Source organism: Pteropus alecto, unplaced genomic scaffold (assembly GCF_000325575.1).
Source record: "Pteropus alecto unplaced genomic scaffold, ASM32557v1 scaffold88, whole genome shotgun sequence".
Lineage (NCBI taxonomy): Eukaryota > Metazoa > Chordata > Mammalia > Chiroptera > Pteropodidae > Pteropus > Pteropus alecto.
Genome location: NW_006494611.1, coordinates 18,569,564 through 18,594,183, shown reverse-complemented (window position 1 = coordinate 18,594,183; position 24,620 = coordinate 18,569,564). Strand labels below are relative to the sequence as shown.

Here is a 24,620-nt window from a genome sequence, read left to right as displayed (position 1 = left end):
AAAAGCCACTTTAGACCTACCTGGAACTAAAAGAAGGTACCTATTTAAAATCCTGAGAAACTTGAATGGAAGAGCCACATCTACCTTAGTTGCCACACATTCTATACTGTGGCAAGTCATGTAGGTGCATCTGCATTTCACCTACCTAAACAAAGTCATTCCTGGAGGGTTTCATTTTCCCAACAGCAAGGCACGCTGGAATAGCTGCTCTGAATTCTATGTGTGAAACCTCTTTAAATACATGTTACTAACATTCCAGATGTCTGACTGTGTGGGAAAAGCTACACAGCCATTCATGGTGCTTAGGCTACCTGTCAACAATTTCTCTGATGAGATAATAACACCAGGACTAGTTTATCTGTGGTTCAATGACCTTTATCTCTGAAGGGTCTGAGGGTTTTCTTTCCTATGAAGTAAAAAGAGAAGAACAGCCATCTCTAACAATCCTATTCACCATTTTGCACAAATCTTGTACAAAACAGGAAATAAAGACAATATTTTCTTAAAACTGCCAGAGCTTTAGCTGGGTATGAAAAAAGGGGAGGAGGAGGGATAATATGCTTTGATTCCATTGCCTGATATATTTCATTTCCAAATAATGAGGATTAGACATCTGCAGCGGAAACCCCTCAGTCATTGAATCTGAGAGCTTTTGCTTTACTTACTTGTATTTTAAGAGCAGCCACTGAATTAACCAGAGTCCTACGAGGATCATGCCGTTAATTTCACAAATAGAAAAGGCCCACTGCACCCGGTTAAAATGGTCAAAAAACGTGTCCGGTAGTGGAGGCTGCACCTCCTTAGGAGGTACTCGTTCATGGACGACCGAGATCATCACTGTGGTGAGAACAAAACAGGAAAGTGCATAAAGAAAGGCCAGAAGAGTCTTGCCCCACTCCATGGGGTACTGGGAGCGCTCTGGTTCTGGCATGGGGATCTTTATCATCTCCTTCCTATACCCATTTGGCATCCCGTTGGGTTTGACTTTGATGCTGAAGCTGCCATCAGGGGTGGTGACGTCTGTGCCAATGCTGAGGTGCCCGTTAGCATGGCCATTCTTGTGTGCTTCCATGTGGTGCTCCATTTTCAGGGTCTCTATCATATCCAAGAGCCGCTGCCCGTTGTCGGAGGAGACTCGGCACAAAGGGGCTTTTGTGAAATCCTCTTGGGTTAGGTTGATCAAGTCCTGGCCCGTTAAATGTTTCAGAGGCTCACAGTATTCTGGCATAGCATTCTCCAGCAGCCAGTCTGCCACCTGCTTGGGTGACCAATAAACCACTTCCTTCATTGTACTGGCAGACAATGTGCAGTCCCCAGCTTGCTCTCGACAGGTCAGCAGTCACCGTTCCTACAAAGCAGGATGCTGTTCCTCTGCCGCGTGTTCATCCTGTCAGGCCTCATGACAGAGACTTGAGTGGCAAGATGTTCAGGACAGTTTTTAAACACCTCATGTAGCTGTCCAGAGTTCTTGAGTACCCAAGCATCTATTCACCTCATTTTTGAACAAGATTCTTCCTTCTGTGGAGGTAAGAGAAAAAGTCCAGACACTGAGTCTTCCAAATCAATGCTCTCAAAATGTAAAACCTTAACATTAATAAGGAAGAGGGAAAACCAGTTATTGACAAAGTCTATAGCTTTCAAACATGTACCAGTTTAAGGGACCACTGATTCTCTGGTTAGTCTTTCCTAAAAGAGCATTAAATGGATCTGACAATGAATAATCAAAGGGGAAATGTTTTATGGCCTCCCCCTTGGTGTATTTTCGAAGAAATAATTCAACAGTGTTTTGGACCCTGCTCAGTATGGATCAGTGATTTTCTCTGTGCTTACTGAGGTAATCTGAAAAGAGTATGGCAAGTCTGCTTAATCTACCATTATATCTGGTAAGGTAATGTTTTTAAAATGTACATAACACACAGCCACTTAATAGATACCATTGAAATGCTGAGCTTCAAGATCATCTGGTCCAGCAATTTATATTCTCACATACACACACGCACACACACGCAAATCAGTAAAAACCTTTTCCCAAATGTGCTTGGACCTCAAATCTATACACACACACACACACGCACGCACGCACACACATGCAAATCAGTAAAAACCTTTTCCCGAATGTGCTTAGACCTCAAATCTATGAAAGAGTTATAAGTGCAGCTGCTTGGAGTGAAACACGGATGGAAGAAAGGACCAAGGTTCTTCCTGCTCTGTTGACCTTTCTACTCCCAGCCCCTAGGGAGTTTCATGGAATTCCATGGTTTAAAAATCAACGATCTAATCCAACTCCCTCATTTATAAATAAGGAAACTAAGTTCCAGAAAGACCAAGGAACTTGTCCATGGTCAAGTGGCAGCCTGCATCGAAGAGCTCTAAGTTCAGTTTCTGAGTCCAGTGTATTATTTATTAAAATACTTAGGTAAGTGTCAAAAACCAATGCACATCTGTAGGGAAGATTCAAAAGCAAGATTCAAAATTGTATCGATTTATGTAAGTATAAATATCTATAATGTATCTATACATATTTAAACACAACTATGGCTAATGAACATAATATTTCATATAACAATTAGGAAGAAATACATGACATATTAACTGAAATTGTACTTGATGACTGGCCTGGGAGTATTTCTACTTTTTTCTCACCTATTTTTCTTTAATAAGCATGTATTATTTTTGTAACAATAATTTAAAATTTAAAAAAAACAGGAAAAGTTAAAAATGAAGGAAAAGTTAAAAAAACAGGAAAAGTTAAAAATGACCCAGCTCTATAACAAAGCCTTGCTGCTAATGGAACATGGCCGTTGGCTGAAGACAGACCATAGTTTGACATTCAGCACCTCCTATGCACAACCCATTAGATGAGCTTCAGTTTATTCATCTGTAAACTGTTAACATCAGTAATTAAAAAACCAAGTGTGAAAATTGATGATGCATGTCCTAGCATTAAAAGGGGTGTTGACACCCATATTCTTTTTTTCTTTCTTAAATTTTCTATCATATCCAATAGCTACTGTCCACTAATCTCACTGTGCCAACATCCTGCCCAATAGAGGGCTAACTTTTTTTCTCAAATGATAGATGTTATGGTAACAGCGAAAACAGTTGTACTGCTGTGTAGGTTTAAGAGCTAGAAATTACTAATGGCAGTATTTCCCTAAGTATGTTTTATGGAATCATAATCTGATAAAATGTTCCACGCTTAAAGAAAAACATCAAAATAAGCCTCGGAACTGCATACTATAATCTCTCCTAGAAACAGCAGTACACATTAACATGTTAAAAGCTACCAGGAAATCCTCCAGTAAAGAAAATGTTTACCAGGATTTCTTAAATTGACTCCATAAAGGCTGTTCCCTTCCCTGTCCCCTTTTCTCCTCAGTAACTCCTATTAACTCCCTATGTAGTACACGTGAAGCACTGGCACAAACAAGACTTGAACTCAGGTCTCCTGATTTCAAAGTCCAAAGTCATCTCTGCTCAACCCCCAAATCTGACTCTGGAATGACAATGGACAATTATGTCCACTCTGTACTTAATGGTCCAAATGACAACCAAACAAATAACAGCAAAACTTAAATAAAAGACATTCTGGACCTTGCAAAAAGAGTTAGACATTCTCTCTTCTGAGCATCTGCAGTGCTGCATGCCTTCCCTAAGACGCTCCCTCGTGAATAAGTCTCTGTCTAGGCTCCCCCAGGAGCCTATGAGTGACTGTGGAAGGCTACAGTCTTAAGCATCCATATCTCTCCCATTCCCAGGGCTTAGAATGTGCTCAATCAATATCTGCTCAATATCTTGGGAAATATCCCTTACATCCGGCAGTGTGTAGATGGTTTAATGGAAAATAAGCCTATTGAAAATGCCATTGATATTGAAAGCTGCTTTAAACCAATTTGTGTGGTCATTCTCCAGAGAGAAATATGAAAGCAAAGGGAATCTCTGATCACTTTAAAATCACTGCAGAGAGACTGAAATTGTCACTAGTATTGCCCAGAGTGACAAGAAGACACACACACCGAATGAGAGTCCTGGCAGAAGGTCCTGTGGGAAAGGGGATCTCCTGCCATCAGACCCCAGACTTCTTCCAAATACCTCTCAGCAGATTTAGGATGACAGTCAAGGGAGCCCTCAACATCTTGAAGTGGCTACGAGAACTCTAAAGAAAAATTCTCGGTAGATTATTCAGGCCCAAAGGAATGAACATGGGCTTTTCATGTAGGTTTTTCATTGATTGCCTTGTCCAATGCAGGAAGTCTGCCAGGACCTAGAACCACAAAGACCAGACCAAAGCCAAGGTGTTATTTCACTTCTCTCTGATAGGGAAATAGTCAGATAATCTCCTCTTCAGTGATAATTTTTAAAATAGAAAAAAAAAAAAATCAAATGGTAGGAGGCAATATAAGGCCATCAGACAGACAGACACAGACACACAACCTTAGTGTCCCTCCCACCCTTCCTCTCGCTCTTTCATTCTGGCATTGCAAGTATCCATCCAAAGAAAGGAACTAATCTTACAAAGGGAAGTCCGTCAGACAGACAGAGGAACTCTTAACAGACAGCATGAGAAATACCATTAATGGCTACCATTAATAACTAGGACAACAAAATGGTTCACTCTTTAAAAGTCCTTGTGCTTCCCCCAATCTTGGAATTCTCCAGTTACCCCTCTTCAACAAGTCTAGTCTTTAAGGCCATTCTCTGCAAAGCCTTTCCTGACCATTTCACTTTACAACCCCTTTCCCCTCCCTGATTTCCTGCATCACTAATATCTGTGACACATAATGTAATTTATCTTATGTGCACGGTGTGGTAGAAAAAGCATCAGCTGTGTGAGTTAGGGAGCCTAGAGCTGAGACCCAATTTAGCTACTTCCCTTCTTGACAAGGTTCTTTAACCTCTCCAAGTCTCAGTTTCTTCTGGAAAACAGGATTAACAACTACCTTACCTATCTTCACAGGGGCTGCTACTGCTGTGATGATCCACTTGTGTAAAAGGAATAAAAGATATTAACTACTCCAAGGAATATGTCTTGTTCTTTTCATAAAGTTCTGCTTCCTTTCTAATGCCTAAATGGGCCCATAGTGACACGCCACAAATATTTACTGAAGCTGCCACTTCCAAATGGCATTTTTAAAAGCCTAATTATTCAGATGCGCATGAGTAAAAACCATCTTCCAAATTTTATAAGAAAACAACTCTTTATTTTCAAGCAAGCTTTGAAGCTCAAAAATAAAGTCAGACATGCTGTTTTCCTGCAGCTGATGCTGAAATGGTACAAAGGGGGAAAGCTCATTTTTATGCAAGTTAACTGTTGGAGAGCTACTCAGTACTTCAAAGGCCACTGCTAAAAGGTAAGGATTTAAAGCCCAGCTGTAGAAGGAGAGATGACAAAGTGACTCTCCACAGGACTCACACACTCAATTCAGAAGATACTACAGGCATTTCTGAAAAGAGAAAGTGTTTTCACATCTAGACCTAGAAGACTATACATTAGGGTGGGCTCAAAATAGCTACTAATACCATCACACAGAAAAGCCACCCTAGACCCATTCGTGAGAGAATGTTAAGAAATAACACATAGCTCAAATCATTAGATGTACTTCTCAGAACTGGGAAGAAGTAATAGAAGAGTAAAAACTGTACATAAACTCTTTATAATAAAATACCACAACATTTGAGAGACAGAAGAGGTGCTGGAACTCTCATTCATCTGTAATTTTTGGTTATAAATAAAGTCCGGTGAGATTGTGATTTCTCTAAAATCTCATACATAGCAAAGAGTTGGTCCTAGGGCTAGACAGAGACCCCCAAATGCTTTTCAGGGCTCTTCCACTGCAAATATTCAATGGCCTCACAGATTTGAGCACATATACACGATAGTCTAAAAAGTCTTTTTAAAAAAATATGTATATGGAGTTCCTATAATAAAGGACAGGAACAACAACGTATTCATTATAGATTCTAAACTCAGCAGGGTTTTCAACTGGGTTTCAACTAAGTAAAAAATAAATCTGCTAAATGCGATTTGGCTCCAATTCTTAAAATAGACAGTTTAGTCTTTATTATTATAAAATCCATTAGATAATATGCCATGACACACTAAACTATTTATACTTAATTATCAAAGCCAGACCTCTAACAACAGAAAAATAAGTTAAAGCAATTATCCTGGTAATGAAAAAAATTAACCAAGCAAAAATCACTAAATAAATCATTTATGAATTTATCCTTACTAAATATGAATCTATGATATTTTCTTTACTAAATACGAATCTATATTATTATCTTTTTATCTAGCATCACCTAGAAATAAGACATTGTTGTGTAAAAAAGAAACCCACCATATGCCCCGAACAGCCATAGCAATCTTGAGAAAGAACGAAGTTGGAGGTATCACACTACCTGATATCAAACTATACTACAAGGCTACAGTAATCAAAACAGCATGGTACTGGCATAAAAACAGATACCTTGATCAATGGAACACAACAGAGAGAAATAAATCCATGCCTATATGCTCACTTAATATACATCAAAAGAGGAAAAATATACAATGGGGTAATGACGGTCTCTTCAATAAATGGTGTTGGGAAAACTGGACAGACATATGCAAAAAAAAAAAAAAAGAAACTGGATCATCTTCTTACACCATATACAAGAATAGACTCGGAATGGATTAAAGACTTAATTGTAAGACCTGAAACCATAAAACTTCCAGAAGAAAACATAGGCAGTAATCTCTCTGATATTGCCACAGGTAATTTCTTTTCAGATATATCTCCTCGGGCAAGAGAAACAAAAGAAAAAACAAACCAATAGAACTACATCAAACTAAAAAGTTTTGTACAGCAAAACCATCATCAAAACAAAAAGACAATCGACTGAATGGGAGAAGATATTCACTTATGATACATCTGATAAGAGGTTAATATTCAAAATATATAAAGAACTCATACAACTCAACAACAAAAACAAACAAACAATCCTATTAAAAAGTGGATAGAAGACTTGAACAGAAATTTCTCCAAAGAGGAAATACAGATGGCCAATAGACATATGAATAGATGTTCAAGGTCACTAATCATCAGAGAAATGCAAATTAAAACCACAATGAGATATCACCTCACACCTGTCAGAATGGCTATTATCAATAAATCAAAGAACAAGTGCTGGTGAGGATGTGGAGAAAAGGGAACCCTCATACGCTGTTGGTGGGATTGAAAATTGGTACAGCCATTGTGGAAAACAGTCTGCAAGTTTCTCAAAAAATTAAAAATGGATATACCTTTTGACCCAGCAATTGCGCTTCTGGGTATTTATACAAAGAAAACCAAAACAACAATCCATGCACTCCAATATTCATGGCAGCACAATTTACAATAGCCAAGATATGGAAGCAACCTAAATGCCCATCAACAGACAACTGGATAAAGAAGTTATGGTTCGTATATATAATGGAATATTACTCAGCCATTTAAAAAAATGAAATCCTACCATTCGCAACGACATAGATAAACCTAGAGGTTATTATGCTGAGTGAAATAAGTCAGAGAAAGATAAATACCGTATGATTTCGCTTACATGCGGAATTTAAGGAACAAAAAGAACAAACTAATCAAAAACAGACTCACAACTATAGAAGACAATCTGGTGAAAGCCAGGGGGAGTGGGTGGGGTTGAGGAGCTGGGAAAAGGGATGAAGGGTTAAAGAAGTACAAATTAGTAGTTGATAGATGGTCACAGGGATGGGGAGCGCGGCATAGGGAATGCAGTCAGAAGTAATGCAATGGCTAGGTGTAGAGCTGCAGGAGAGAAAAAGCAATTAGGGGGATCGTTTTACAAACTATATAAATGTCTAACCAATGTACTGTATACTTGAAACTAATAATAAAATTAAAAAAAAAAACTATCAGCTGAATTACATACTGAATACCAATTTTCAAGAATTAAAATACCACGAAATGCACAACACAACTATCCATGGAGCAACTGCTCAGAAAATCTGAGTTCTAAGGCTTGCTGTCATTAACTTGTGCTCCGACCCCAGTGCCTCAGTTTCCTATAATGGAATAATTTATTCCATCTGCTTGTTCCATTTGTTAAGGGAATTTACATGGATCTCATGGTGCTTTGAAAAACACAAAGCAATACATGAAAATATAAAAATTATCACACTGAACATAATTTATTCTTCTTTGAGGATTTAATGGACTTTTAAAATGAATGCCGTGAAATTAAGAACTGAATTTTTATTATTTGTTTAAGCACTATGGACCCAAGACTGAAGAAATATAGCTAGCATGTCAATGAAGAAACCACAGGAAAGTTCCAGATGTTTCTAAATGCTGATAATGGCAAATGAAAGAAGGAAGTAGTGCATTCATAATTAGTTTTATAAGCATACAGTGAACTAAACTTTCTGCTTCGTGCACGAAATCTCTAAAAATAATAGCAAAAGTAACACTGGTATATCCATAATTTTACTCTACTAGCTTACATAATAAACAATAATGCAAGGTCAAAATTTGGTGAGCATGTAATATTTTACTCAGATTTTATAATAGGAAACTACCTGTGGGTACCTTGTTAAGAGCAATGCAAATCAAGAAGTGATGTTTTATTATGAAACAGATGAATTGCCTTTTTATAAATGCTTCAATCCAGATAAAGTTCTTTACATCCACCAGAACTTTCCATAAAAGTCAGTAATAACCTAATGGACCTTTTAGGGCAATGCAGTCCACTGAACCACTCATGTGGTAAATGTTTAATTCTTCTCTAACTTAATTTAGATGGCTCCTGAATTGCTTTTTTCCAAACCAATTCAAACGGATGTAGATTTTTTTTGTTGTTATTTAACTTTTAAAGTGTTAACTTAAATGAGCAGAATTCATAAAACGGTTTCTATTTGAAGAAAAAAAATGCCTAGAATAACAACCACATAGTCTCAACTGAAGGACCTACATATTTATTTCAATGTACGGTTGGGGAAATTTTAGATTACTTTTGATGCCTTAACCTTTAAATCATCCTTTATTTTAAATTGCTATTACATGCAGCACTCACAATTTTACAGACTAACTGGTTAGCAAATAAAATCAGCCCTTATGAAACAGCTCCTTGAACTAAGTGGATGCTGACCTATTTTGCTTAGGTGCAAGAAAGAAGGGCGGGCTGAAGTGTACATATTTGCCTTTCGGTCCACCTTGGCTGTCAGACTTTAGGCTGTTAGGAGAGCCTCATGTGATGACATCTTTTGGTCTTCTCTACGTCTTGTTTATTTAACAATATTTGATACTTAGCTTTTCCAATATCTGAAATGTATTCTTTCTCAGCAGTTGCCTTATAACTTTCCCAATTGATAGCCTCCCTTTTTATGCCTTCCTCCTAAAATGATGCCTTTCCAATGTTCCAGAAAAAAAAACAGATTTGGAGCTGACAAAATTAGTAGATATGACATACTGACAAGAAACCAGCCATATCAATTGTATACTATAAATCATGATTCTAGTTGTTCTCTGACAGTATGAAACACAAAACCTTCATCTTTTCCATGGAGAGTCTTACCACCACCAAGACTAGCAAATTCCATTCACCATACCCTGAGCCTCCATTTGAGTCATTCTGTGACAGGATATAAATATTTAGTAACCAGAAAATTCAAAGCATCATTTTTTTATGGCAAAAAAATTAGAAACAACCTAAAAGTTCTATGGTGAAAATTCATTAAACACATTATAATGTAACAGGACATTAAGCCTCCACTAGAGATTAGACAGAGATTGGAAAAGAGAATACCATTTTTGTAAGCACATAGGTATTACAAATATCATAGGAAAGAAGTATAGAAGGTGTATGTCAACTTCTAACTGTTACCTTTCAGTAATAAAAGGTATAAAATACTTTCCTGCTTTGTTTTCCAGTACTGTCTAAATTCTTTGAAAACACACACACCTACACACACATATGCATTACTTGTACTTAGATTTTTTAAAAAAGAGGTGTTTTTCTTGAGCATATTCTGTGTTTTTAAACACAGGCTGCACTGTACAATTAAAATAGATGTTTCCTACATTAGCTTTCTTTAAAAATATGAAGTGGACTTGCAGATTTCTCTAAATAATTGGAACCTTTGCCCTTTGTGTATAATTAGGTTACCAAATCCTTTATATTCCTAAAACATAGTAGTCTCGGGAGATGAGCCAAACTAACAACAAAGATAAAGGTGAAATCTGAACCTAAGTGCATAAAGAAATACTTGTCCTGGATGTCTCTCATCATCCCAGAGAGAGAACATCAAACCATCAGGATTACTACTATTCTATCATCTATATTTTCTTCAATATCCACCTATCCAGTCTCCTATCAAATGTAAAAGATCATTTGAAAACTCTGCCTTGTTGTCATTAACAATAAGGAAAACTTTGCATCGCTCTAAAGACGACTAATCACTAGAGTTTTCCCCTGGGGGTTCATTCTTAGATCCTAATTACCAAAACTCTGAGGATGATCTATTCCCACTCAACTGATTAACTGCCTCCCTAAGTCTGAAACCAGCAGGGTCATTTTAATATTCATCTAGTTAATCCATAGTCCTTAGACACAAACACTCTAGCAGCACTCAAGAATGTTAGGACATAATCAATGTTTCCAAAATCCACTGGCTTTAATATCCAGTTGATGTGCACAGTGATGATGTCATTTGTCTCAAGAAGCCTGGGAAAGGCTAACACAGGCTTTCTATTTCCACTCCACTCCTTGCCTTTCTTCTCAGTCTGCTTTTTAAAAATGAAAGCTAAAAATCCTTCCACTTCATGCTTGTTCGGCTAGAATAAAAAGATTGTGTGTGCCTCTGAATCTATCATAGCAGGGCTATGACAAAAGTCAAATGGCTTAGAAAAAGGATGAGGCCATGCTTTACTATCCTCTCTCTGTTTTTAAGAAACTCTGATGTAGTATTTTAAAGCACACTGGCAGCCTGGCTTACGTAAACTGACTCAGTTTACTCATCTGTTAAAGTAAAAGTAATCTTGCATTCACACACTGTTCATTGCACACCTTGCAAGTTTTTCTTTCTGTCTAGAATATCCTTCCCACATTATATTTTTGTTCTTTAGAATTGCCACCTTCAGAAAGCCCAGTATCTTTTGTGTCGGAATCTCAAGAGCCTAACACAGAGTACACACAGATGTTTGTTGAACACATGAATAAATGAGAATGTAAAGAATGCAAAAGAGATGGCTTCGGAGTCCATAATATGGCCCCAGTTATGTGTATCTCCTTAGTACATCATGCATATAAAAATCTACATAAAAGTAACTGCTAAAATTTTAATACCACATTCCACTTCAAAATAAAGTGAGGGGGAAAAAAAATTATAAAGTGAGGGAATTTCCCATGTATCAAAAGAGAAATCTCAAAGCCAGAGTAGAAAAGGTACAGCTAACACATACAGCCCAAAGGGACATGTGCCTTGGATACCAGCGCCCAGGGACCAGGGTTTTAAGATCCCAGCCTGGGCAGGGACCATGGTCTGAGGTCAGATCCAGGCAGAGAACTGAAATGAAGAACTTTGAATAAAGCAAGGATCCCTATGAGACTAGACAAATTGGACCCACGATATTAGCACATGATGATGCAGACTCCATATTTACATTACCTGCATGGTATGGGGTTTCCAAGCCAAATAATTAATACAAGTACAAGAGAGTAAATGCAAAATGGTCCCTTAGAAATCTTCCAACAAAAAAGAGTTCGCAGGACTCTCATTGAAAAAGTAATCTCTGCTGAGGATGAAAAAACAATTAAAAATTATAAATCACACAAGGAAATAATCCACCATGAGGTAGCTTTGGCAGGTGTGACAAATAAGATGTTTACCAAACCAAGAGGCTGCAGAATGAGTATATTAAAAGAGGTAAAAGAAAAAACTGAAACGATAATGAAAGAAAAATACATGAGTTAAAAGAAAAGAAAAGAAAAAGGACAGGTATGTTTAAATAAGGTACAGGAAAATCCCAGGTTCTTTCCTTGGCCTGTAACCACTGGTACCTCAGGAGGAAAGGCAAGAAAGCAAAAGGTTAAAGAGAGGTCAAAAAGGAAGAAAAATCAGCAAAACTATAAAGGATATAATTTTAAAGGTAATTGACAGGTTTTCTTCAAATCTCAGAAACTCAAGCAATCCAGTATCCATATATTCTTTTGGGGGAGGTAGAGAGATGAGGGAGGAAAGAATAGAAAACTGAATCCAGTCAATCAAATGATGAATCAGATTTCAAAAAAGACGTCTAACTAAACATATGCAATAGTTTCCATTGTCTCTTAAAACTCCCCTAAAAAGTCAGTACAGGGATTTAAAAAAAAAAAAAAAAAAAAAGAGGCAAAGCAAAATAAGGAGACAGCAGCAACTCAATTTAAGAAGTTAGGAAGCTGACAGAATAGAGTTTACTGATTTAGCAGACCCAAGAAAACCACTCTAAGCCAGGATAGAGGAAAGATGAGAAGTGATCTGATTTGCATAACAGAAGTCTTAAAAAGATGAGGAACTGGTGGCACAGGTACTTTACAAAATGGGGGTGAAGGTGGAGCTAAAAATAAAAGGATTGGTTGAAAGAAGTTACCTCCGGATTCTTGCTTTGCATAGCTGAACAAATGCCTCTCCCCCATACCAGAGAAGTCTGGAAGTTTATTCTCTGAAAAAGGGAAATGAAGAGTCTCTGGACTAGGGGACACCACACAGTCGGAAGGAGAGGCACTGTACTAAAAACAAAGGATTAAATAAAAGCTGCAAATAGATGTTAAGTTGGATGTGCCCTCGCCCTTTACCTTAGATCTCCAGAATCCTGGGAGCCAGGATGGAATCTTCCAGGTAGACAACCGGATACATTTTTTTTCTGGAAACCCCAGACATTTTAAGAGAAGAGACCTAAGAACACTTATCATCTACTACTGAAATCATATAAACAAGCTTCACTCATGCAAAGCATTTTCAAATAGTGATTTTAGTGCTCCCTTTAACATGTGAAATGGACAGTTAAAAACCATAGACATTTGAAAAAATTCTAATAACAGCCAGAGAGTAAAATGAAAAATAACAAAAAAAGAACTTGGAAGAAACAGAGTAAATAGGGACATGATCATCTTACAAAAACAAAAACAAAAAAACAAAAAACTATTATTAACATTCTCGGAGATATCAAACAAGAACAAAAACATTCAGAGAATGTTTAAAAAAAGCTCTTGGAAATCCATGCTAAATATGAAAACTTCAATAGAAACAATAGAAAATAAAGTTGAAAAAAATCAGAAAGTAGAACAAGAGAGAAAAATGGAAAATGGAGAGAAAAGGTAAGAACATTAAAAAAGTAATCTAGTCAGTTCACTATGTGAATAGGAGCTCAAGAAAGATCAGAGAAAAAAAAACAGAGGGAAGCTATAATCTAAAAAATCATTTGAGAAAATTCCTTGAATTGCCTGATTGAAAGGATTTAATCAAGTGTCCAAGAACAATAGCTGAAAATACAAAATATGTTTCTGTTACTGTTTTCCTGTATTAATTATTTTAAAGGAGAAGAGAAAAGGAAATCTTGAAGAACACTCCAGCCTCCACCCTGCCATCCTGGATATGTTTTTCTCCGTCCTACGTCGACCACAGCATATAACCTCCATCTTTGAACTTCCTTACTGGTATTTCTGTCCCCGACCAGAGGAGCCACTGGCGACTTAAAGCAAAGGACAGTGTTCTTCGTATTGAAGGGTAGTAAAACATGCCGCTTTGGCATAAGAATTATTTTGAACTGAAGGTACTGAGAAGAGGCAGAAGGTATAAGAAAAGCTCTCTGCTCTCTACCTATTTGCCTAAAAGCAGGACAGATATTTGGACAAGTATCCTCCTTCCCCTCTCTACCAGGAAAGACAGTGGTTAATCATTGGAGACACTTTAGATTTTTATCAGCCCAGAAACAGCATCAGAGGAATCTAACAAATCTTGCTTAAAACTAGCCTTCTTCTACCATTCGTTTCCCCATATATTTGTCTTCCCACATTTGCTGCCCCTAGCAGCTTAAAGTCTTTTTCCTTTGTCTTGACTCTTCCAAAAAACTTGTTTGTTAAGATTCTAAATAAGCCAAAGTTCTTACCACCCCTTTGAGTTACTCATTGCCAAATGTATTAATAAACTTGTTTGGTTTTATCTGTTACTCTGTCTTTTGTCAGTCTAATATATGGAGCCTCAGCCAGAAAACCTAAGACAGGTAGAGGAAAAATTTTTTTTCCCTCCTACAGTATCCAAAAGTAGAATTTTAATTGTATTTTCAATCACACTATTGTACTAGGCAATGCCTCTTTAATACTATATAAACAATGAGAATAGTGCCATAAAATTTACATACATTGTATATACACTAACCATTCCCCTCAGATTTTCTAAGGCAGTTCAGATTTCGAATATATTTTCCCTTGCCTCATATGCCATCAAAATGCCCAGAAGATTTAATATTTCAGTTTCTAAACTACTTTTCTCCCAGAATGCTTCTGTTACTCAGAAGCAGTTAGAAATTATTACTTAGATGTATGTCGATGATTTTATACAGAAGTGCAACTACTTTTAATACTCTACGAATTCTGGAAGACTGATTGGGGCTCCAAACACCACACATAACAATAAAACACAACTAATTTAAAATAAACCTTCAGTGTTTAAATTGGGGACTGCCTAGTATTGGCAGCAGGCTGAACGAAACAAATTTCTCAATTAATATAAAAAAATCGTATCTATAGCAGAGTAAGTTTTTATAGTCCATTGAGGACTTAAAAGTACCCACTTAGCTGGGTAATCAAACCTTTTCCATTTCAGTGAGAGAAAATCTACCACATTTCTTTTAAATCTATACTTAGAAAAATAAATTTAACTCGCTGAGGTAAAAGAAAGCTAATTTAAGGAACATGACCCTGGGGACTAACACCACGTTTCAAAATTAGCAACAACTCACAGGTCCAGATAAGAGAAATCAAGCTCAAGTCTACTGCCCAAAATAAAATTCTAATAATTGCTTTGATAGCTAGATGAGTTCGAACTATTTTCAGACCAGAAAACATCTAAAAGGGTACATTCTAAACTGATGGCACTTAACCGTGAATCCTTTGGGCAGTCTTTGCCATGAAGGCACTGTCTATGTTCTCACCATGTTTACTCTTCCCCCAGAAATGGCTCCCCCACTCTCCTTCCCCGGCATCCCTTCTCCTAGTCTCCTGGAAGTAAACAGAACCAAGGGAAGCAAGTGTAGGTCTCCTCTATCTTTATTGCCACACTCAAAAAGATGCATTTGACATTTTTTTTTCTGACAGCAATTATGCTGATTCTTAAAAATGTACATTCATCAACTTCCTTCTGGTCACCATTGAGCATGACTTCTTGGTTTTAACTATCTGATAATTTCCCAAACTCCCTGGGCCCATCTTCATTGAGCTCCTCTATCAATTGACAGATGGTTAATAGCACCAAAGGTCAGCTGCCTAGAAGGGATGATCCTTATCCATCAAGTAGGCCAGCACTGGAGCACAGGCTCGGGTTGTAAAGGGACTACAGATGTAGCTTTGAACTAAGGCAGAATACCACCAGGGGGCAGCAGAAAGTCTATGTAATGACATACTCATCTCAGTACCTTTTCCAAGCTATAAAGAATTTTGTAGATACCTTCCAACAGAGATCCTGAACCTAAGCAACACAACTAGTCCACATCACTAGAACCCCTGTTTTCTAAACCATCAACTGATGCTCCTTCTTTCTATACCCCTATTATTCTAATGCACAACTGTGACTTGCAAGCAACACTTGCCACATGGCCATTTCCGGAGTTTTTCAGGCATAATACATATCTGAGCTACCATACGATCTCAGCTAAACGAGACAATGACTAGGATGTAGGTAGGACCTCAAAGAAGTATCAAAGTCTACAATTAAAGAGCCATTTACCAGAGATACTAACCCTAAGACAATCACTGTAAATATTTATCCTTGCTTTATATAAAAATTTAATAAACTTTATTTTCTGACTTCCACAATTATAACTAACACAACAAAATTAGGCCCTTGCAACTAATCAATAATGACAATTGAACTGTAAAGACAGTATGTAAAATTATGTAAGTTGTAAAATTAGTTAACAAAAGCCATGATAAAACAATAAGAAAAATAAGTAAAAGATTTCAACATGCATAGCTAAGGCTATTCTGCATTAGATAAAATGTTATTTACTCTTAAAAAGCCTTAAACATATATCACTGTATTATACTGGAGTAAGTTCAAAATGAATCATATATAAAGCATTCTCTCAAGTTCACATGCATTTATGAAGTCTATATTATTAAAAACATGTGACACAAAACACATAAACCACAGCTTTAAAAAAAAACCCATAAAACACTTATAGACAAAATACTCTATAAATGAAATGAAAAGACAAATGATAACAAAAAATAACAAAAAATAAAAAAAATTAAAACAATAGTAAGATGCTATTCTTCAGCTACTGAATCGGGAAAGATGACGAAGAACCATAATTAAAAAGAATGACTATCACCAAGGGTCCAAGTTCTGCCAGTTCTACCTCTGAAGCAATCATGAATCCATCTATTTCTCTTCACTTCCATGCAACCACCATGGTTCCACCAACACCGCACTTCATCTGATTACTGCCGCAGCCTCCTCAATGCTGCTTCTGTGCTTACCACCCATCCAAAGCCCAACTGCAATCTCCATAATGCAGCAAAGAGAACTTCTTAAACTGTGTGATTCTCATCTGTGAAATGCTGCAGTGCTTCCCACTACTATTAGAATAAAATCCACGCTTAATTGTTACAGAGCTTGCAGGACCTTTTCCGCCTTTGTTAAGTCCAAGTACCACCAGTGCATACAACACTTCAATTACTCTAATCTACTTTTAGTGCCTAATTGCCTCAGGGCCTTTGAATATGCTATTATGGTTCCCAAACACTTTCATCTTATTCTTCACTATTGGCTTCCACTCAACTTTCAGGCCTCTTTTCCTATGTTCTCTCTCCAGACAAGCCTTTTCTGATCATCTTCTTGTGTACATCATCTTACTTTTTTGAATGTCTTTCTGCTCTGCCAGAATGGAAGCTCCATGAAGGGAAGTCCTTTGTTGGGATTTTCATTATTGTATCCCGAGGAGCAACACAGCAATACCTGGCACATATTAGGCACTTAATATAAATATCTGTTCCATAAATGAAAAAAATAAATACTAGAGAAAGAACGTAGTCAACTGTATTTGATTCTAAGAACACAGGTCTTAATTCCAGATTCTTCGCAGTGTAAGTGACTAGATTATCTTCTTTACAACTCACTTTCTCCTACCTATTTAAAAAAAGAAAAAAGAATAAATCCATAAACTATTTCATCGGAAAAAAAAGCTAAAAAAAAAAGTAATCTCTTAAAAAGAAATATAGTTAGGATTCTCAGATGGGAAAAAAATACTTCCTTTAATCATTTCTTCCTTTAAGACTTAACTTTAGTAGGAGAAGAAAATAGCATTGAGCCCTGGTGAGAACTTAATTTCTTAAACATATAAAAGGAAGCAGGCATCCCATTGTCATACCTAAAGAGAAGATTCATAGAGGTTCCTCAATTTTTATTCTTTGCTATAAGCAAAGTAAACAAAAAATCTAGAGTAATGCTATATTACAAAACCCCAAAAATGTTCACATAAAATTATAATTTCATATTTTCATGATGAATTAAAATAAAAATCCTGGAAGGATTTTTTTCCCCAAAATTGTATACACAGCTATCTTTCACCTAAAATTAACCCCTCACACTTTTCAAAGTTACTGAAATCCTCCTCAGTGTATGTTAATTAAATTTTTAGGAGTATCCTAGTGGGAAATACAGCTTAAATATGAAACCTTATTGAGATGTTTCTCAATAGCTTCTGAAGGTATGATAACTTCTGATACTTTACAGATGAGCTGTTCATCACTGTGTACTAGTAACAGTTGAGACATAGGTTGGAATAATAAAAATCACAGGCATATCTGAACAACACAGTATCAAGATGACATGTCCCTAATTATTCATTACCTAATAGGTCCTGCCCACTAAAATAGAACTGCAGGTGTCACTGTTCTGAGTTGTCTTGTTTCATGCCGAAATCATGTCATGCTCATTTTTTCAAAATTCTGTATACATTAACACCTAAACCAAAATGTCACTTTCACATCCAATGAGAACATTATGTTATCATAACCTAGAAAGGTAGCATAGCTCATTAAAAGTGTTTCAAAATCTTGTCAAATGATCTAAAGATGTAAACTGTGAGATCAAACAATTTAACTTTTAAATGTCACAGGTTATTTCAGCATAAAAGAGAAAAAAGGAGCAAGGGAAAATATGGGTTTAATTTGTAAAAGAACAAAACACCAGTCATGAAGATGAAAATTGGAAAAATGACTAAGAACAGCAATTATGTACTATATCTAGGGGAACAGACTCTGTCAGTGGGGGAGGGGTAAAATTTAGTACCTAAAATGCTAAAATGGCTTTCTAAATTTTTTCTGAAAACTACATTCTTACCATAAAACAACAGTGGCAGTCCCATAAGTATGCATTCCATATCCTGATCATGTTCCATAACCATGCTAGAGGAAGCAGCTACACACATAAAAGATCCTCATAACCTAAAATAAGTTCTGCTTATACATATGATAGACATCCTGTTCATTAAAAGAACTCGATGATCAGCATTCAAAGAACAAATTATCAAACCACTCTGGCAAAGCGAAAGGCACATCAATTTCACTAAAGATACAGCTCAAATTTATCTTCTATTTATAATCCTAATGAGCTTTTCTGTTTGGTATAAACAGAGTCAGTACTAAAGAGCTAAGGACAGAAAATTACACATATTTATAAAAGCCAAATCACTGAATTAAAATAAAGCCAAACGTTAAGTACCTACTATGTCTCAGATGTTTTGTGAGTCACAAGAATGCATCCACCATGGTTCCTGACTAGGTTAAAATGTCCTCAAACCAAATTCCTGCTTCTTCTAAACCTACTCCTCCTGCATGCCTTCTTCAGTTTAACAAACTGCATGCAATTCCATGCTACCGTTTGCTCTGGCAAAGACCCTTAGCTGGCACTCTCTTCCTCCTCCGAACCAATCCATCAAAGCCAATCCCATCAGACCTAAGACTCACTTAAAGAAATGGTCACGCACTAATCAGAAATTTTTATTCAGAAATACTTTGCATTTGAGTGAAAATATATAGTCAGACCTAAATATTTCAGTACACTAGTATAGTACCTGGCACAGACTAGGCTCTTAATAAATATTTGTTGAATGTAGAATTAATCATTACTAGTGTCTAGCAAATCTGAGTACTTACTCCTAATACCCCAGTACACACCTGACATTTATCCATCATTAAGGAACATCAAACCAGTATACACGAGAATGAGAGAATAAAGGATTGAACTTGGAATTACTTTATTATCCCCAAATGATTAAGGAGGATTTTTGTTTTTAAATCTCATTATTAGTCTATGGCCATGCTACCCTGAACAAGCCCAATCCCGTCTGATCTCGGAAGCTAAGCAGGGTCAGGCCTGGTTAGTACTTGAATGGGAGATCACCTAGGAAGATCAGCTACTGTAAGCGTAAAAAATAAAAAAAATTAGGGATTGTAGGCTGACAAGGTCCTTGAAATCTGTGAGGTCAACCAAGGTTTGCCTAAATAAATAAATAAATAGATAAATAAATAAATAAATAGATAGATAGATAAATAAATAAATCTATCTAACTCATTATTGTATTGAGTACCTACTATTAAAGTACTGTGTATCACTGATAACGAGCAATTCATAACCCAGGTACTGAGCAGAGAGAACACACTAAGGTAGGATATATGGAAAAAGTGTCCAAGACTACAGAATAGGAGATTAGTACAAATAATATATGCTAAGACTCAATACAGACAAACAATTAGATAATATTTTGTTAAGACTATCATAACCTCTTTGTAAGGCAATGTTACATTACTTACCGAAATCTGTAACACTTTGTGTCCCCAAAACTCATTTCTAAGAATCTCGCTTACAGAAACATTAACAAGTGAGTCCAGATGTATGCTCAAAAATGTTCACAGCATCCCTGTTTATTTCCAAAAGCATTCTTCAATGTGGTTTGGATAAATTTAGTACCTCCTTACAACAGGATACCATGCAGTTGTTTGAAAGAAGAGGTGTATCTGTATATAACATGTTTGTGATGCAGAAATAGATATTATTTCCATATAAAATGTATATATTTTACTGTATAAGCATTATGTATGTATAAGCATTAAAATCTAGAAGTATACACAATACCGAGGCTATGAGGGAACAGGAATGCATGATTGGTGAGGATAAGGAAATGTCACTTGTTTACACATGATATACTCGCAATAATCATGTATCATTCAGTGTTTAAAGAAAAATAAAGGCCAGAGAGAGAGAGCAAGAGGAAAAGGAGAAAGATTACAACAAAATGTAAAAGAAGAAACGTGACCAAAGAATTCTCAAGTCCAGAGTTACATATGCCTTTTTAAATATAAATAGCTGTCTGGGAACAGCTGCCCGAGCCAGGCAGTCATGGAATTCACCTTCTCTGCAGTCATATTCTCTTAGGATTTCCACTACCCTCCCTCTTTGGAAACCAATGATGCTTGGGCCCTGCCCCAACCTGGCTGGCAGTGACAGTTCTGATAAGAGCCAAAGAAAAGAAAAACAGAAAGGAAGAAGCAGCGGGTGAGCAGCTCCCCGCTCCTTTCTTAAGCCCCTGCAGGCACTGCTCTTCTGTCCTAGAGCTGAGTTCCTCACTCATCCTGAGCCCTGACTCCTGCATAAGTGACAAAATTCCCTGCAGACTCACCAAACCTAAGCAGTCCTCAGAAAGATCCACCAACAAAGACCTACAATCCTCACCAAAATAAATCTTTCTTTTTCTATCCAGGATTGAATTTAAAAAGGGACCAGCTGCTAGTGTGCAGACTTTCTTTATCTTCTTTCTGATATTGCAAGCAGTAAAAATATGATCAACAGAAGAACACGATCACAGCACGGGGCTGCCTAGGTCTGAAGCACGCCCCTGGGAACCTAGACTACAAGAGAGAGGCACAGACTTTCTCAGTTTCTCCAGGTCCCTGAGCTCCTCCTTGCCAGCCCATTAGCAGAATCCGTAGAGGATTCGTGTCACTGTCTGCCTGCCTTCTCCCGCTGCCAGAGACTTCAATGGAAGGAGGTGTGGCCTACGCAAAGACTATTCAGGAGCTTTTCCCCAAATGTTCTTTATTTGCGCCCCAATATGCCACCACCCTTTACCTCATGTATCATTTACTTGTGTTCTTCAAATCGGCTCTCTTTAAAACTAAGTCTTGCCCTAGGCAACAATATCCATGAACACAGATGTTTAATGTACTGGCAATTATTTTCTAAACTAATGAACATTAACACAAATATATAATTGAGAATTTTAAAAGGTGTCGTCTGGTTCTCATGGTATGTGAAAGTTGGAGAATAATGTCTTGAAAAAACCATCCTGGGAAAATGTACTGAGGTGCAAATTAGAGCACTGCAAATGAACTTCGAGAGCACCCACTACTTAGGCATAAGTGGGGTGCTGCCTGTGACCACAAAATCTTTCTTCTTTAATGAAAAATGTAATCATAAATGGAGGAAGAAGGGACAGGAGAAAAAAATCCTTTTGTTAGTTTCCTTTATCGCCATTTTCAGTTTATTTTAGATCAAATTCCTTTGGCCCTGGGGCCCCATCTGTATTCCAAATCTTAATGTTTAAAAGAAAACTATGTGCCCCCCAGACTAATCGGGGGACCACTTCATAAATTATGTAAATGTCTAACCACTATGCTGTATACCTAAAACTGATATAAAATAATACTAAATGTCAACTCTAATCGGAAAACAAAGATTAAAAAAAAAAAAGACAACTATAAAAGGCTTCAGGTTTGGCATTATGAAAAAGTTCTGGAGGTGGGTAGTGTGTGGGGTGATGATTATACAATATGAATGTACTTAATACTACTAAATTGTGTACTTAAAATGGTTAAAATGGCATATTTTAAGTTATGTGTATTTCACCACAATGAAAAACAAAGTTAAATCGCCAACTATACCCAGCAAATGAGCTGAGAAGAATCATAAGCAGTCCCACCGCGGGCTTGGGCCGGTTCTGTGGGCGGCTTTGTGCGGCCTAGCTGAGGGTGTCTGCCTTTACGCCTTGTCTTCTCTACCTTGTATCTTTCAGGAGTTTAACTACAGTGTGGATGGGAGCATGGGGTGATTCAGGAAAGAATGAAATTGTAATCAGTCAGCTGGCTAAACTTAGCATCCCCGTACTGCAAATCTGATAAAGAAGAAAGTGGTACTTTCGGTAACCCCACTCTCCAGCTGTAGAATACAAGGGGTGAAGGCAGGCCTTCCTTTATCCTTCTTTATAATTCTCTGATCCCACTGAGGTTGAAACTATTAGATAAAATTAGATTGTTACTGCACACATATATATCTTTTATTTTAGGTAACTTTTACATGGTAGTAACCTTGGAAACAAGAATTGGAATTAAATTTTACTTTTGACCTGTGAGTTTCAGTTGGTACCAGTCAAACTTAGCGGAAAGAAGAGTCTACATATATGAGAAACTGACCAAATAAATCAGTACCCTTATAAGCAGCAATTCCGTTTATAAATTATCTTCTTGTCTACGGCCATGCCACTCTGAACAAGCCCGATCCCAGCTGATCTCGGAAGCTAAGCAGGGTCGCGCTTGGTTAGTGCTTGGATGGGAGACCACCTAGGAGGACCAGGTGCTGTAGGCATAAAAAATAAAAATGAAAAAAAATAAGGGATTGTAAGCTGATAAGGTCCTTGCAGTTTGTGAGGTCAACCAAGGGATGCCTCACCTAAAAAAAGAAAAAAAAAAAGAAAACCTTCTCATGTATAAATTATCTTCTTGTTGGAAAATGTTTACTTTAGGATATAAAAAAAAATACACTGATACTTTATATTGTCAATTATAAGCAGCTGTCTGTTCAGTATATGTAAGGCATGGTCAGTTTTGTATTATCTACATCATACATAGAAATATACACACAAAAAGTAAGAATTTAGGTCTACCTACCAAACTGATGAAACTTACCCCTGGTGACTTAACAATTCTGTTTATCTTTTCATAATTACAAATTTATTATAAGGAATACATTGTTTTTATAACCAATAAGACTATGAAAACAACTAGGTGGTTTAAAGTGGATGCCCTTCCCCAATACACAAACACATTCCATCTCCTCATTCCATCCCCATCAAAAACACACCCCTATCCTCTACTATCAACAGAAACTGAGAGGAGAGACCTGGCAAGTTGACAGACTAAATTTAGCAGACAGATCTAAGTCACATTTCCTTTCAAAATCAGTCCCTGAAATAGTTCTGGTCTTGCGAAACTAAACTTTCTAGGCCTGCCATGCCACGCTTCATTTTGTATGTTTCTAGTTTTATCAAATGTCTACAGGAATTACATACTATTAAAAATAGCATCCCTGTCTGCTAGCTGATGCAACACCTTGGCAAACAGCAACTTGATTTTTGTGGAACACCTACCACATGTAAATCTAAATAACAAAGGTCAAAGTCTTTAGAAGTAGATTATTAACTTTAGGAGTCATAACAACATACGATAGATTTTTATTAAGAAGGAAGAAAACTATTTTTTATAAAAGAAAAATAAATGCTTAAATATTTTAAGGTACTTTTATAAGCTATGAAATTATCTAACTCTCTCAGTCAAAATCTGGGGTAAGTTTACAGGTGAAGACATGGAGGTTTCAGAAAGTGATTTCAAGTTAGATCTTTATACTATAATTCTAATTATATTAATCAAAGGATTGTCCAGAATTTAACATTAAATTATTTAGAGATGAACAGAACCAAAAAGTCCACTTCCTTTTTCTTTGAAAAGATTTCTAATGAAATTATATGTTATCGGGATTTTTAAAATGTATATAGGATTTTCTTTCAAATTGGCATTTTCCTCTTCGGCTAAAGTTCTAAAACAATCTACATGTTTTGTCAAACTATCAATCTTTTAATAAAATAAAAGATGGTTTCCTTCATGTATCTTTTGAATTAAACAGTGTAAGTGTCATTTGTATAATTTTAATTTTACCAACTATATTTATAGAGAAAAGTTTGAAAGAGCTAGACAGCAAGAAGAAACACAGAATTTATAATCTGAGGATGCAGGATATAGAAATCATTTGAAGAAAATCATGACAGTTTTACAATGACTAGTTTTCATTTTCCTTGGTAAAATTACATATAACTTTGATTTGGACTACTTCATATGCCAGGTCCCTGGTATGTGTCGTAGAGGGTTCTCTCTCATAAAATAAGTGCCTCTATGTGCTAGGATCTTGTGAAAGATTTTTAAGCTGTGACACAGGACATCAATGTTTTTTCTTCTGCAGCTGCCTCCACTGTTATACCTGGGTGTAGATTAGCTAAGAGGGCAATTCTAGGATATCCAGGTATGGTAGTTAAAACATATTC

At 36.7% G+C, this 24,620-nt stretch overlaps 1 protein-coding gene and 2 pseudogenes across 7 annotated transcripts in view; 2 read left to right on the top strand and 1 right to left on the bottom strand.

Moving 5' to 3' along the window:
* Positions 1-24,620, bottom strand: part of SGMS1 (sphingomyelin synthase 1) — a 258,907-nt gene that overhangs the window by 36,486 nt on the left and 197,801 nt on the right. For 5 of the 7 annotated variants that reach the window (XM_025042272.1, XM_025042271.1, XM_025042273.1 and 2 more), the window contains one exon: positions 666-1,518. In XM_025042272.1, the coding sequence (XP_024898040.1) occupies positions 666-1,288 (623 nt within the window). In that variant the 5' untranslated portion in view covers positions 1,289-1,518. Of the gene's footprint in view, positions 1-665; positions 1,519-4,016; positions 4,036-22,734; positions 22,855-24,620 lie in introns of those variants that run through there. The other 2 variants (XM_015599991.2, XM_025042275.1) reach the window with 2 other exon arrangements.
* Positions 19,561-19,679, top strand: LOC112474198 (annotated as a pseudogene).
* On the top strand, positions 22,773-22,891 carry LOC112474138 (annotated as a pseudogene).